We start from the raw sequence: 16,326 nt of genomic DNA, 5'->3' as shown, positions 1-16,326 counted from the left end.
AACAGAGAATTATTATCTAGAAGTAAATTGTGTTGTAACTTGTAACCCAATCAAAAGACAGCAAAGAACGAATTCATATCACTCTGGTACCTCAAATTTTGAGTTTAGATCCGGACCGCCAATCTGCTTTGGCACAGATATTAAAGCAGCCTCGTGCATCCCACCTCAGGGCATATTGGACCAGATTCTGATTGGACGGTCCAGATCCATACTCAGAATTTGAGTTACTCCAGAGGATCCGGACTCATAAAGAACTCTCAAAGAACAGACCAAATGAGCGCTAAACAACCAATAAGTCAGTGAAATTATAAAAGAAAAAAATCCATTAGACTAAACTGGCCACCACACTCCGGCTACAAATCGTCACAGAGGGGTGGCATAATCCACCTTACATCCATAGAGAAAGAAAAAAGAAAAGATCGAATCTGTACAAAATACCACCAGCCAACCCCTCCAATCAATCATTTACTCTTTGCCCGATAATGCCGAGAGAATAATTGACATGCATGTGATTACGGAAAGAAATAAAGTCGAACATATTTTGGCAGCTAAGTAAACTACACTAGCTAGGGTTTGCACCGGCGTTGCTAGATGAAGTCGGGGAAGGGTAAGGAAACGGGCGATGAGATGGCCATGAGACCTTCTCAGGTTGGCATGGACATGGTGCTGCTGGAGACGGGACCGGGTGCGCAATAAATGTGGGTACATTCTGTCCTGGCATCAGTACTGATACACCTTTTGCATACACTGACATCTGCAATTTTGCACAAATGAAGAAATATAATAATCCAACAAGCATTAGACTTGGTGATACTCAACCTTCTATTTAGTGAAATCCAATGGTAGAGCAATTAAGTTGGCCGGGCTCATAGCCACACTCGGTGCAGCGGGTCAAAGGGGGTAGGTAACATATGGGTCAGTGGCCACATCTTATCGAGTATTGTCGATCAACAGTTCTCTGCAGGTTATGATAATTATGAGTAGTCTACAAAGTCTACTGGCTATTCAGGTTGTCAGTCATAGCATCATGGTGCCAGTGATGCGAACAAGGCAATTTGGGGTATTTTAGATATTATTTTCCGCTGAGGTTGTAGACTTTCTTTATTTTATTTATTAATGAAAAACAATAGTAGCAATTTTGCCCCCTTATTCAAAACAAAAGTAATAAATAATCACTCTGGTCTATACTAAAAAAAATTTGAAAATTTTCGTAAGCAGTTAGTTTTTGGTTCGTAATTGAATCATTACAGTTTAGAATACAGTGATTCTTCATGTGCACATTTTCTGTCTTATCACTATGAGCTACAACACAAAGATAACTGTGCCTTAGATAGTGATAATGATAGCAACACATTATATTATATTAATATTTTTACAATGTCAAATAAAAATACTGGATCATCAGAGTCCCTTTAGTACAAGGTCAACAAGTTGAAAAATCAACAGATCATCAGAGTTAATTTCTGACAAATAAATACTCTATTCGACATAAAACAAGTTCAATGGTTCATGCTTGTATTTCTAATTTCAAGATTTGAAATTTGAAGTATTAATGAAGTGAACATTTTTAACATAATGTCTCATACAAAAGAGCTACAGGTTGATCCTTTATTCTATATTTCGACGTCAAAAATTGATGTTTCCAAGGTTATGCCCAGGAATAATCAAATTATGTTTCCATCATAAGACAAATAGACATACAACATCTATTTATGACGTCTCTGAAATTATCATTTTGCAGTTATCACTTTTGTCAAGCAAGGGCTACATTTCATAATTTCAAATAATATCAAAATAAAGATTTTCCAAATTTACCTTGCCAAATTTTATTGGACATCACAACAAGCAATTCACCAATTTCATCCTTTAATCTATCAAATTCATGTTTTCCCTTTCTTTTATTTTTCTCAACCTTTTCTATTTAGCAAACATTAATCTGTAAGAAGTTGACTATATAAACCCTACGAAAATTTGATTTCCCCATCAAGGAAGAAAAGCAGAACTGTAATTAGCAGTAAAAGAACAGGGTCTAGACCGCAAAGTTGACAAGTCAAAAGCCCAGACAAAAGGAGTAAAAGGTAAGACAGCTTTATCCCATCCCAAAGGTAAAAACCAAAAGAAGAAGAAAAGGTATCATCTCACCTCGGGTGACGAGAAACAGAGCTTGTTCGCCTCGAGATCTGCGCTTTCGCTCCTCCCCCACAGCCTCATCCTCCTCCTCCCAGTCCGGTCCCCCCCGGTAGAGTCACCGCCAACAGAACGCGGCCTGAGAAAGTGTTCGAAAAGCGCCATGAAGAGGAACATGGAGACTAAAATGGCGGTGGCAACAAACCCAAACGATACAGCACTGACAGAGGAGCTACTGTCAGGATCGCGCCACCTATCCTCTCCAGCCATGGATCCACTCTCCTTGCCCACAGAAGATCCTCCCCCACCGCTGCCACCTCCTCCCTTGAGAGGCGCCATGGCTGGACTGATCAGAACCCTCGCCTCTCTCATTTCAGCAACACCTCAGCCAATTTATAATCGCTTATCAGATAAATGTGTACTGTGTAGTGAGTATCCCTGGCACCAGTACTTCTAAAGAGAGGATAGCATTGTAATATTGTATCTCTCTCTCCTCCTTCAATGGGTTCTTTGGATTCGCTGGAGATGGTTTCGTTCGATTTCTCTCTACTGGAAAAAAAAATGGCGTGGAGAGGAAGGGGCGACAAAAGAATATGGAGTGAGGCGAAGAAATTTTTTTCTTTTGCCTTTTAAAGAGAGAAAGAGAGAGAGTGACTGGACTTACCCTCTGACCGGACTACTGTTTTCTACTATTTTGCATACTTGCTTTCAAACTTTGAAGGGAGTGTTGAGTAGACCCCACTGACAGAGAATACAAAATTTGTGGATAGGTTTGTTCTACGTTGCAGGAAATACGCCTCTCGCCTGTTCTAAATTTCCAATCACAAAGTCGATTTACAAAATTCATTCAACGAGGTGAATTTTTTAGAAACCATAAATAAAAAATAGATTTTATCAATCCAACTTGATTGCTTTGGTTTTTACAAAACTTATAAGAACCCAGATACTATTTCGGTTCAATTTTTTTTTTTCGGATCGAATTGGTATTTCGATCCGAGCTGTTTTTACAGATTTAAAAAAAAATAGGTTAAAAAATTGTAAAAATACCTCAGACCATCCAAAAAAAAAATTCAGACCAAAATAACATTTCAGTTTTTATAATTTAAAAAAAAAACAATCATGTTGATTTCATAATAATATTTTTCTTTAATTATGATTTCTAAAAAAAATTCCAAGATAATTCGGGTCCGGATCCTACAAGGTAACTCAAATTTTAATTATGGATCCAAACCGTCCAATCAAAATTCGGATCAAATCTGGTCAAGATTAAAACTCAAAGATCTTTTCAATATTCGCATGAATTCTCATCAGACGGTTCAGATCAACTTCAAAATTTGAAGTAATGACAAATTAAATGATAGTTTCTTATACTAAACTACAAACTTTTTATAAGAAATCAAAGTGAATATAAATCATTTTTTTTATATCTGATAATCTGTGAACAGTGAACTACAACAATTTAGTATTATAATTAGGGGTGTTCAACAGGTCGGTTCGGTCTAAATCGAACTAAATTTGCCAAACTGAACTAAAATTGAACCGATTAAAATGTCTAACCGAACTAAAACCAAACCGATTAAACCAAACTAAACTTTGGTTTGTTAGGTTGAACTGAATAGAGGAATTCAATCTCAAAAAATCAAAACTCAATACATAAGCCAATACATTCATAATTTCATAGAAATGAAAATTAAGATACCATTACACACATAGTTCAATTTTATACAAATATATTGATGTTCTAAAATATCCAAAGTTTTGGATCAATATTTATTCTTAATTTTTAAGTCCAAAATAAATAAAAGAACCAAAATCATTCTTGAATTATTATATAACCGGTCGATTCGATTTATTCGGTTTTGAGAAATCTAAACAGAACCGAATCATTTAAATCGAATTACTTCATAAAATCAACCAAACCGGACCATTTAAACCGAACAACCGAACCATTTAAACCGAAATTCTCCGGTTCGGTTGAAAACTAAATAAACCGAACCATTGAACACCCCTAATTATAATACAAAAGACACTCTCTAGTCTCTTACATAAGATTGTAGAGTACTGTAATTTATTGTTCAATAAATCAACTTGATAGCTTCTATTAAGATTTCAAAAGAAAGAGAGATGTGAGAGTGCCTAAGGTTGTAAGATGTTGTGTTTTTTACTTCAATAAATCAACTCGAGAGTCTCTGCCAAGATTTCAAGAGAGAGAGAGAGAGGAGTGGTGTTGGCTGAATTCACATCCTCTCCAATACCTGATAAGGGAATCTTTTACAATTAGTAGATCTGGACCGTTGGTTTTAACTTGGCACAAATCTCAAAGCTCAAAAATATTGCTCCCTATGATGATCTGAATCCCAAACCAGGGTGTTCGGCACGACATGAGGGATTAAATTTTAAGTGGAGATAAGGAGCACTTGTTTAGTAGAATCGGATTAAGAAAAAAGTGATAAGTAGACAAAAAAATACTAAGGAAGCTTAATCTAAGAAAAATAGTGCCTTAAGAATTGGAACAAGAGGGGCTTAAGCTTAGGAATTTGGATAAAAAGGAGCAAAAGTTGATTCTCACTAAGGAAAGATTGTTCAGACAAATTAAGTTTCTAAGGAGTCTAAAAGAAGTCTAAGGAGGCTTAAGGAGGGATTGCCGAACACCCACGTTGAGATTTAATCTCAAACCGTAAAACGAGGGTAATCCTCTGCAATATCTGAGAGGATACGAATTCGTGTTGGCGAGAGAGATTATAGTGGAAAATTATTTGTGGTTTAAATATATTAAATAGATGTGTTGATTTTTTTTAATAGAAAAGAGTATGTAACAGTAAAAAATTTTTTCCGAGGGAAAAGCCCGTAGGCATGTGCAACAGTAATTGATATGTAGGCCCGGCCCTGGGGCTGTGCAGCCAGGGCGACCGCCCCGGGCCCCAAAATTCTAGGAGCCTCAAAAAAAAAAAATTAGTTTGTATATATATAAAAAAAAATTGTATATATTAAAAATAAATAAACTATTATTAGAGCTCAAATTTTGTATATATAAATGATTCAAATTTTTCTATAAATAAATATGATTTATTGGCATATCAATAAAAAAATATGACCGGCTAATTGCTTCTAGGGGTGTTTATTGGGGCCGGTTTAGTCGGTTTTGAACCAAATCAAATTAGTTTGGACTAAACAGTTTGATTTATTCGGTTGAATGGTTTGGTTCAGTTTGTTTTTTAAAACCGAATTATAACTTCGGTTTGGTTTGGTTTGAAAATTTTCAAAATTGAAAAAATCGAACTGGTCAAATTTTTATATATTATGAATTTGGTCCAGACTACCCCCAGTTTATTTCTTAATACCTCATTTATTTCTTAATCAATTGCTTTAAATACTTTGGTTTATTTCTTAATACCCTGGTTTATTTCTTAATATACTTCGGTTTATTATAAATCAATTGTTTTAAATAAAAAAAAATTAATATCTTTCGATTTGACCACAAGAAACTGAAGAAACCGAAATAAAATTTTAGTTCAGTTCGATTCAGTTCGGTTCTATTTTTAAAACCAAATTATAACTTTGGTTTGCCTAGTTCGGTTCAATTGAAACCGAACCGAACCGATGAACACCCCTAATTGCTTCCATAAGTACTCAGCAACATATGTTTATAAGTAGTTTTTGCATTTTAAAAGTCCAAATAGTCGATTCAAACCATTCAACCTAATATCCATATTAAAACGTGCTTGGAGACCTAATTTTACATTTTTTTTAATTTTTTATTATTTTTTAAGGTAAGTAGAATTTTTTTATGGTTCAGAATCTTCTAAATTAATGAATTTTCTACCTATCTTAAAAAAAGTAAAAAAGATCCAAAAAAAATGTAAAATTTGGTCTCCAAGCACGTTTTAATATGGATATCATATTGAATGGTTCGGATCGACTATTTGGATTTTAAAAATACAAAAATGACTTAAAGCATATAGTGTTGAAGTACTTATTGAAGTGTATTGGCTGATCTCATAAAAATTTTGTATATATAAAGAGTTCCAAATTTTCTTCCGCTCCGGATCTCAAAATCTTCAGGACCGGCCCTGTTGATATGAGCAATGAGGTAGGTTACGTACTTGGGATATTATTTGCACATAGGGTATTTGTGTTGATACTTGATAGTGAATAGGCCGTATATATAGGGTGCTACAGTTTTAGATTACGTTGTGTGTGTATTTTTAATTTAATTTCTTAGAAAAACCTCCTATCAAACTTTTCAAGAGAGGGAGAGAAAGTATTTTCCATTTCGTGTTGTTGCGGATTTTAATAAATTAAAAAGCTCTTCGGTTTTATCCATTAAAAAAAGTTGGATTGCGTCACAAATTCATATCCTCTGCATTAACTAAAAAAAGAATCTTTTGAGTCAATGCATTTGGATTGTTCGATCCGCTTTAAAATCCGTGCAGACTAGATCTACACTAATATTAAAGGGCTCTTGAATTATAATTCAAAAGATGCTCTTTCAAACTAATGCAGATAATGTGAACTCATTGCATCAGTGCTTAACTAATTAATGTACGTAGCACCTACAAAATTTCAAAACAACTACTTACAATCTCTTGCTATGATAAATACAAAATTTTGGATTCTTTTTAAGGTTTATTTCTACTTGAAGAACCTCATTTAGCATGGTTCTTTTTTAAAGTTAGTATCCAACCATTCTAATAAATATATAACACATTCAACTCCATTAACAAACTACACATGAAAATGAAACACCACCAAAATACATCTATCTTAATATCAGATAATGTAAAAAAAATGATCGAGATCAAAATTTAGTATTATTTTGTTTATTATTTTTATGTGACAAAATTATTATATATTAGGACTTGTATTGTTTTAGATGAATTTGTAGTTTTCAAATTTATATTTAAATATTTTAACAAAATTTAAATTGTTAATGTTCTTGTTCATTTCTGATTTAAATTTTAACTACGCTAATGACTGATAGCAGTTGATAATTTTCCATAATGATCGAGATCAACTATTTATTATATATTAAAAAATATGACAATTCATCTCTCACCTGTATCATGTTGAAAATTACCGTATCATATTCCGTATTATATCCGACACGATACCAATACACCTATTCATACAATATAACCATACAAAAGCTGTCTGAACTAAACAAGGTCCAATTGTTGAAGTATACACCGCGTCCACCCCAATGTAATGCTCTACTTTTTTCTTACGATGAGACGGTATTGGGGCACAGTTCCCAAGTCAATAGGTGCAGAGTAGGGACAGCGCTATGGATAGGAAAAAGAATTTTACGAAAAAGTTTAAAAATACGCCATGATATCGGGCTGTAATTACCGTGCTACCATTGAGAAAGTAGACCGTGGTTACTGTTTTGGTCATGAGTGGATGAGTTGGAGGGGCACAGCCCATTTCACTAAACCACCTCCAGCCTCATTTTGTCATCTTCTCTTGTTAATAAGATAAAATTTAACAACCCATTTTATAAGCAAACACATGGATGGTTTTATATTCCCCTCCCATAATGCACCATAATCACATCTATGTTTTCTTTTTGTTCTATCCGACTTATTGCTAAACAGATTTAGGTGTACTGTGTACAGTTTAAAAGAAAACCCACATCGTATCGTATCGAATTCGAATCCCAACTAACTCAAATTTGAGTTGGGAGTCTCAGAACGTGTTCGGCAAACGGACGGAAATAGGAATAGGAATGAGATTGCAAAATTTTTGAACTAAATTTTACTGTTCACGTGGAAAAAAAAATTCAGTCTGAGTGAATATTTTTTTTCCCACGTGAACAGTAAAATCCGAACACGCCCTCAAGTTTGAGTTTTGATTCAATCCGTCGATTAAAATCTGCACAAATATTAAAGGGATCTCGTAAATTCTACTTCAGATCGGATTGGTCTATATTCTAATCAGTAGATTTATATTTAAACTCAAGTTTTGAGTTACTTTAGGAGATTTTGACCCATTCATATTTGATCCTACCTTTACTAGATTTGGAGATTTTAAAATGGACATCAGGACGAAATTTGTTCGATAACTAATTTAATCGTCATATTTGTGTAGAAATTAGTACGAAAAGATTTAAATTTTCACTAATTTTGGTTGTTCCATAAAATTAAATTGTCTGTGCAACCCTCAACATAATGAACAATATAGATCGAACATTGGACATTTCGGTCCGATACATATCGGAACCCCTCCTCTCAGGAGTGCATATATATTTAGTCCAGGGGTTGCTAAACCATCCCCATGACTTTGAAAGTTTTAATCACGTTGGTTAAAATTTTATTGAGTTTTCATTTTTTTTAAGTTTTTATATAGTTCAGCTCCCTCATAGAATATTTAGATATATGTTCGTAGTCCAATAGTTAATATTGTATTTTGTGCTTAAGAGATGTTAGATTTAAATCTCTTTAATTATAAATTAATAATTATGCATTTTAAATTTCATTTCTCCTAACTAAATTTTCTATTATCTTCCCTGCCTCCTCTCCCACAAACATCTCTATTTCAGTTTGAATAAGATGTGTTTCTACGTTAATACAAGAACCACCAATAAACAAGATGAAAAATCCCCCCTTTAATTTGGCCCTTGAAGAGCAGCAATTTCTTATTCAAATACAGGTTATCAATTATTAACCGATTAGTTTATTGCTTCATGGATCAAGATGAAGTCGTGAAATTGAACTTAGTACTTTTTAGGATGATAACATATTTTCAACAATGCTGTAAAGTATCCTTGTCTGTCGAAAACTTTATATATTTATGAATATTATTCGTCAAATTTGTGTTGGAAAATAATTTAAAAAATATGACATTCTCTTAGAATATTTCACAAATCAAATAATATATCTGTACAAAATCATATTTTGAAATTATACTGGTGAGTTTTCTTTTAAATAATTATTGGAGATCAAGTCACACAACTATTTAATATCTACAGGGGATTAATACATTTGGGTTTCAAATATATATCCTCCTACACAGAGAGTATTGCTCTTGCCACTTGATCATAGGCTCGCCATAAATATCTTCAGAGATGAAAAAAGTATAATTTATTTTACTGTAGATTTTAAAAATCAGCAATAGAAAAACAAAAGTTTCTCTTGTTGGTTTGGAAATTTTCAATGGAAATCGAGCTCAACTTAATCTATTTTTATTGATTGGTTTATTAATCGCCATGCTGGTTCCGATTTGATGTATCATCATAAAATGAATATTCCAGAGAAGCAGATAATGACAACATGATAATCGTTTTCAAATGTTGTGATTATCAAGATTTGACATTATCAAATTTGATATAACAATTGTCTTTGTCTCTATTCTCCAAATGCTTTTGTCGTTCTTGGAAATGATAGGATTTATATTGTTTTAATATATTTTTAATTAAGCTTGAGCTTCCTGGCAAGCAAAGGTCTTCTCTCACTTATCCTATCTACGACTTTCTACCTAAGATGATTGATTGATATGTAGAGGATTTAAAAAACCAAATCACTGGCGTGGAAATTCTAATAAAATTATTGTATTGATGATTAATTTGGAAGGATGGATCTCAATTTTATTTGCCAAAATTCTCAATTTTCTGTAAAATATAAATGTTTAAAAAAATATATATGTGTTTATTTAATTGAGATTAATCCACTTAACCACTTTATTTGCCAAAATTGTTTAAGATGTGATAATAAAACAAAACTTATCTATCGAAACAAGTATAGAGTCTAACCAATAGTGTGTCCTACACTCCTCAATGTATCATAAAAAATTTATGTTAGCTCAATTATAAAATAACATGGATATTTATAGAAACATGAAAGCTAAATAATACTGAAATGATTAAAGCAAATATACTGAAAAGTACATCTTACCACATACATATAGCTATCCATCTCTATTTATGTAAATAAAAAGATGCGTTCTCTATGCACACTACACTAGAATTCTAATATTACATCTTAATCGAATAATTTATGTGAAAATAATGTTTGCTAGAAAGAGGTAGGACAACAAAAACTCTGCCAATGAAATCCAGCCACATCAGCTTTGAGTAAAACCCAGTAAATATTTCTGGTGAGCCAATATTTTCTGTAAAGGGATGACGTCATGTAAGGGAATCTGAGTCTTAAAGGATTTAATTCCCACTAAAAAATGTTAAACTTAGATTTATTTATGTATTCATTTATTTGAAATTTAATAATACAATAAAAGGTAGATGAGGCATCCCTCGTGCCAAACCCAGAACAAATTCCCATAAAACCCGGTACACCTAATACACGCTCGCCAATCAACATCCAACAAACAGTACATTGTACCCGCAAATGTTACGCAAGTTAACTAATTTTACGGAGACAAGACGCGAGAGAAGTCCCAAGCGTGTCTTACTTGGAAATTGACCTCATCCTGCTTCTGTGGACTGTGGTACAGGTAGTACCAGTTAAGCGTACCGACATTTAATGCATTCCGTGGTAGTTCTGTAAATTTTTGGGAGACAGGAGGGTAATTTGAAGTGGGTTTTTCGAGCAAGTGCAAAGTTACGCTAGTATTTTTTTTTATTTTTCAGGTGGATTTTCAACGACAGACTGAAGCGAAATTGCCGCAGTATCAGTCAATCAGATCGTAGGGAGCCCAGTTTAATAAAAAAATACATAAAACGTTAGTAAGACATATTTGCAGAAAAGTCAGATATTAAGGCTCTGTTGAGAGCAGCTCCAACTTTTATATTTTACGTGGGAAATAAAAATTGGCAAAAGCTTCTATGGACATAAGGACCTATTTATAAAATGAACATATTTTTATTTTCAAAATTCAAACAGTTGATCTGAACCGTTCATCTTGTTCTCCGTATTAATATGTGCTTGGAAACCAAATTTTACATTTTTCTGAATTTTTTTTACTATTTATTAAGATGGGTACAAAATTCAATGGTCTGAATTTGATATTTTTTGTACCCATCTTAATAAATAGTAAAAAAATTCAGAAAAAATGTAAAATTTAGTCTGCACATATTAATATGGAGAACAAGATGAACGGTTCGGATCGACTGTTTGAACTTTGAAAATAAAAATATGTTTATTTTACAAATAGGTCCTTATGTCCATAGAAGCATCACTCATAAAAATTTAGTCTAATTGAATTTTTATTTTTTTACATAAATAGTAAAATTCAGTTCAAAATTTTCACAGCCTATTTCTATTTCTATTCCTTTGAGTCCACCGAACAGGGCCTAATTGTTAAAAAAATATTATTTTTAGAAAATGACAATTTTTTATAGTCAAGTTAAAATTGTTAATGACTAGAACTAGGGGTGTTCTTAGTCTCACCAAGAGTGATGAGCTTAAACCTAAAAAAATTAATATATTGATTTCAAACAACGAATTTAGGGTATATTTGATTGCAATCTTAGAATAATAAGAACAGTGAAATTGACATTTGTCTTATTATAATAACTTGTTCCAACATTTTGTGATAATAGTTTGTTCTGTTGGAACTTTATTTGAAAACTCAAAATTCCAACTCAATATTTTATATTTGATTAAAATATTCATTTGTGATATATGAAAATTAAAGGGTTAAATTGAATAAGTATTTCTTTAATGGTGAGTTATTTTGCTAATTATCACCATTATTGTGTTAATGGTTTTTACTGTTACATCTCTTCATAGCATCTTTATGATGCGTTTATTTTCATTTTGTAATTATCATTAATCAACATTAAATTTCTTGACTGGATCTATATAATTACATATGTTTCCCTCTGTTTGATATGGGCGAAAGAGAAATAAAAATAAATACTCTTAACCCTTTCTCATTTTGATATAATCCTTAATATATCTCTCTCCTCTGTTCGTTTGTATCTGAGAAATAAATGAAGAGGAGAAAAACCTTTTCTTTGATTTACTTCCACAGAATGTCCTTTGATTAATTCTCCATTTGTATCTTATTCCAATTAATTAAATTCTAATACATGCTGGATATTGCGAAGTTATCGTCAGTTGCTTCCATTTATTTCCCCACAATGGAACTCTTTCGGCGCTACCATCAATCTGAACGACGCCCCGGCTACGGCATCGGATCACATACCCCTGCTTCTCGATGTAAGACCCCATCTTAATACCTCAAAAAGAATTTTTAAATTCGAAACTTATTGGTTCAAACACCCGGAGGCACTTGAGGTTATTAAAAATGCATGGGGGGAATCACAAACAAGGTCGGATCCGGTTAAAAATATAATAACAAAAATTAGCCGAACCAAGAGGGATTTGACTTGCTGGTCTCAACGTATTTATGCAAATAAAGATGTATACTTGAAAAGATCAATGTGGGTTATCCAACAATTGGATAGGGCTGAAGAATCAAGGCATCTAAATTCTTTGGAATTTATGTTGAGAATCAGATTGAGAGAAAAGATTTTTAAACTATCAAAAGATAAAGAAGAAAAATGGAAACAACGCTCTGGAAACACGTGGCTTAAATTGGGGGATAACAATACCAAGTACTTCCATGCAGTGGCAAATGGTAGGAAAAACCAAAATACAATCTCGGCAATACGGTGTGGAAACAACACTGTTAGGGATCAACAACAACTCAGACAGGTGCTATATATACACTATAGGGATCTTCTTGGTACCCTTGACCGTCCAAATATGCCTTTCGACCTGACGGACAGGATAGGTCCCAAGTTAACAGATACTCTATCTATTATGGATAATAACATCTCAGATGAGGAGATCAAAGATGCGGTGTTTGGATTACCCAAAGGAAAGGCGAGCGGCCCGGATGGGTTACCGATAGAATTTTTCCAGAATTATTGGGAGGTGGTGGGTTCAGATGTGATTCAAATGATCAAGGCATTCTACAGTGGTAAGAAAATAGGAGCCATAAATAGAGCGGTAATAACTTTAATTCCGAAAAAAGAAGGGGCGCTAGATGTAGTCGATTTCAGGTCTATCAGTGTAATCAACACGACGGCTAAAGTCATAACCAAGATACTCGCCAATAGATTGCAGCCACACCTCCCGAGCCTGATCAGCAACACACAAACGACATTCATACGGGGACGCTCAATCATGGAATCTTTCCTCGTAGCCAGAGAATACCTCAATTACTGCCACAAGATAAAAATTCCTTCAATTTTATACAAGGTAGATTTCGCAAAGGCATTCGATACAATTGATTGGTGCTTTTTAATCAACTTGTTAATTGAACGGGGTTTCCCACCGAGATGGCTCTCAGCGGTCATCAATGTGCTCAGCTCTTCTTCTTCCGCATTAAAGGTAAATGGCTCAATCACGGCTTTCTTCAAACATAGGCGGGGGCTACGGCAGGGTGACCCGTTGTCACCAATGCTATTCATTTTAGTAACAGATTCACTAAATTGGTTTATTAAAAAATCAATACCACTTATGCATGTGTCGATGATGATACCGCCGAGGCCAATACAATATGCCGATGACACTATCATCTTCGCCGAGGCCCATCCCACCACGCTGAGGATACTAGTTCGGGTGCTTTACATGTATGGAAAATTGACGGGACTCAAGATAAATGGACACAAGAGCAGCTTTGTGCCCATAGCGATCCCAAACCATCTGATTGATACCGTCGAGTCTATTATTCGCTGCACGCGCGCGCAACTCCCGATCACGTACTTGGGATTACCCCTTTCGGTAAAAAGGCTAACGAAGATGGATTTCCAACCGCTGGTGAACTCGATCAGAAATAGAATGGAAAGTTGGAGTTCGGCTATGCTCTCATATGGTGGTAGGGTAACGCTCGTTAAATCGATTTTGACTGCTTTACCGCTCCATTACATGCAGGCAATAAAAATTCCAAAAGGGGTGCTAAAACATATTGACAAGGCGAGAAGGAATTTCTTATAGAGGGGTAATAATACATGTCATGGGATCAATTGCTTGGTCGGTTGGGATACGATATGTGCCCTCAAAAAGAATGGGGGAATGGGAATACTATCGCTCGAGACACAAAATGAGGCACTGCTGACCAAGTGGCTATGGAAACTGGATAGAGATTCTAATGGGTTATGGGCACAGACAATGTCAATTCTATATGGCATCACGAATACGCAACAGCTACTTCCTAATATCAACTACTCGGAGTTTGCTCGATCAATCTGTCATTTACTACCTTTCTATAGAGTAGCCACTATACCAGATGAGTTTTTTCCAATCATACATTGGAAATTCACAACACATGGGAACTTCACGACATCATCCGCGTATGCTGTGCTGCATGATAGAGGAATACGCTGCCCTCTGAGCACTATCATCTGGAAACTCAAAGTGTCGCACAAGGTAAGAATTTTTATTTGGCTATTGCTGCGAGGTAGACTTCTGACACAGCGAAGATTGTGGTCACGGGGCTGTCAGGTGCCATCGGGATGTCACCTTTGCATGAATGCGGATTTGGAGAGTTCGAAGCATCTGTTTTTTCAATGTCCTTACGCAATGGGGTTCTGGCGAATGCTGCTATTCAGATTCAACATTACATTTCCGCCAACTAATCCTACCAGGGTCCAAGACCTCTGGTACATGATAAGGAAAGGCCTTGACAAGCCGGCTATTAGGATCTGGGACACCGTTTGGGTGTCAGGATGCTGGGCCTTATGACGAGAACGCAACAGGAGGCTGTTCACGGGGAAAAGCAAGTCCATACCGGACTTAATCGGTATAACGGCGATAGAGATTACAAAATGGCATACAAACTTATGAAAATAAATGACGGGGGGGGGGGGGGGGGGGGACACTGGGATTTGGGGGTGTAATTCAACACAATGTAAATATTTTATTTCTTTTTTGATTTTTTGAACTTCTGAACTTTTGTAAATAATTTTCTTATATCAATGAATAGTCGGGAACACTGATTCCCGACCTTAAAAAAAAACAACCCCGGATTATCTTGGTTGCGGTTCCATCTTACATGATGAGACGGAATACGCTTAAGGAAAGTGTTTCGTACACGATCTGGGTAAATCTATTTCAATTTGATTTATTTTAATTAATTTATAAATATCTAAATATTATGTAAATTTATACCAACATGTTATAATAAGACAAATAAGTTTGATTTCTTATTCCTGCTATTCTAGCGCAACCAAATACCGAATAGCTTGTTATTAAGAATAGCCTATTCTCAATCCAACCAAACATACTCTTACATTATTATATCGATATACTTTACGAATAAAGCGTTTATATATGGAATTTATAAACTTTTGAATTTAGTTTATTATGAAATAAAGTAGTCAAAACATAATAAAAAGTGAATAAATTAAAATTAATTTAGAAATCTTATTTTTCTTGGTTGTTAGATTTTATACTAAATCAATTTGAAAATTTATAAATTTTACATGTACATGTAATAATAGTGAAGTAGATCAGTATTAGACATTTTAATTTGTCATTAATTTGATATGTTTTGGAGTTAAGCTCACCAAAAGCATGGTAAGTTCAGCTTAAGAACACCCTAGTTCTATTTTTTTTTAATTATCATCTAATATATTATATAATAATATAATTAAAAAAACTATAGAAGAGTCCATATCATATTATCAATTTGAAAATAGCAATTAATTTCAAATTATAGTTTTTTATACAACATGTGATATTGACTCTTTTATAAAAATTGTAATTATCAATTTATTATGTTAAGCATCACGGCATGATGTCGTTGTCAACAAGTCAAGTCACATCTGTCTTAGTTAAGTTGTTTATTAGTTTGGAGTACATGTATCTTTATCTATATTTTTATGTTATGTATGTAGTTCTTCTAATCCGTCAACGATTGAAATTGAAAGATGAAATTTCAAATTGAATATCAACTCTTCAATCACATAATATGTCTTATTTTGATTAAATACATTTATTTTATGTGTAGAAGTATAAATTTAGTTAAAACAAACTCGCCCCAAGAATTGATATATAGTTTGTCTTAAAGCTGAATGAATCCCTAGCAATCCGTTTCCTTATTTCTCCTTAAAACTATTATCCAATTCCTGCAATTAAATTATTTCTTTATTTCTCTTTTTCCTCCATTTCATTTCTCCTCTTCCTTCATAATTTCGACAATGAAAATGAAAACTATCATATCTTTTTGAATTTTGTCCAGGGTTACTGTATCTTTGTAAATAGATGAATAATAGATCTTGTGCTGATGAAAATA

General features: G+C 33.9%; 2 protein-coding genes across 2 annotated transcripts; one reads left to right on the top strand and one right to left on the bottom strand.

Moving 5' to 3' along the window:
• Nucleotides 1–287: 287 nt before the first annotated feature.
• LOC144553307 (CTTNBP 2 amino-terminal-like protein) lies at nucleotides 288–2,782 on the bottom strand. Its single transcript, XM_078301407.1, has 2 exons — nucleotides 2,143–2,782; nucleotides 288–754 (listed from the first exon to the last, which is right to left on the bottom strand). The coding sequence occupies exons 1-2, from the start codon at nucleotides 2,497–2,499 to the stop codon at nucleotides 563–565; spliced, it is 549 nt and encodes a 182-aa protein (XP_078157533.1). The 5' UTR covers nucleotides 2,500–2,782; the 3' UTR covers nucleotides 288–562.
• An 11,323-nt stretch (nucleotides 2,783–14,105) lies between these two features.
• LOC144552544 (uncharacterized) lies at nucleotides 14,106–14,774 on the top strand. The gene has a single exon (XM_078300509.1). It carries the CDS (start codon nucleotides 14,106–14,108, stop codon nucleotides 14,772–14,774), a length of 669 nt encoding a protein of 222 aa, XP_078156635.1.
• Nucleotides 14,775–16,326: the final 1,552 nt, after the last annotated feature.

This window comes from Carex rostrata, chromosome 4 (genome assembly GCF_964058835.1).
Source record: "Carex rostrata chromosome 4, lpCarRost1.2, whole genome shotgun sequence".
In the NCBI taxonomy this organism is placed as follows: domain Eukaryota; kingdom Viridiplantae; phylum Streptophyta; class Magnoliopsida; order Poales; family Cyperaceae; genus Carex; species Carex rostrata.
The sequence above is the reverse complement of the archived record's forward strand: the minus strand, read 5'-3'. Positions and strand labels throughout refer to the sequence as shown.

Bases quoted from the DNA above. Each gene is read 5' to 3' on its own strand.
- LOC144552544 (XM_078300509.1), top strand. From the start codon at position 14,106: ATGGGAATACTATCGCTCGAGACACAAAATGAGGCACTGCTGACCAAG.
- LOC144553307 (XM_078301407.1), bottom strand. From the start codon at position 2,499: ATGAGAGAGGCGAGGGTTCTGATCAGTCCAGCCATGGCGCCTCTCAAG. The intron at 755-2,142 runs GTGAGATGATAC...GCAAAATTGCAG, and splicing joins TCTGTTTCTCGTCACCCGAG to ATGTCAGTGTATGCAAAAGG.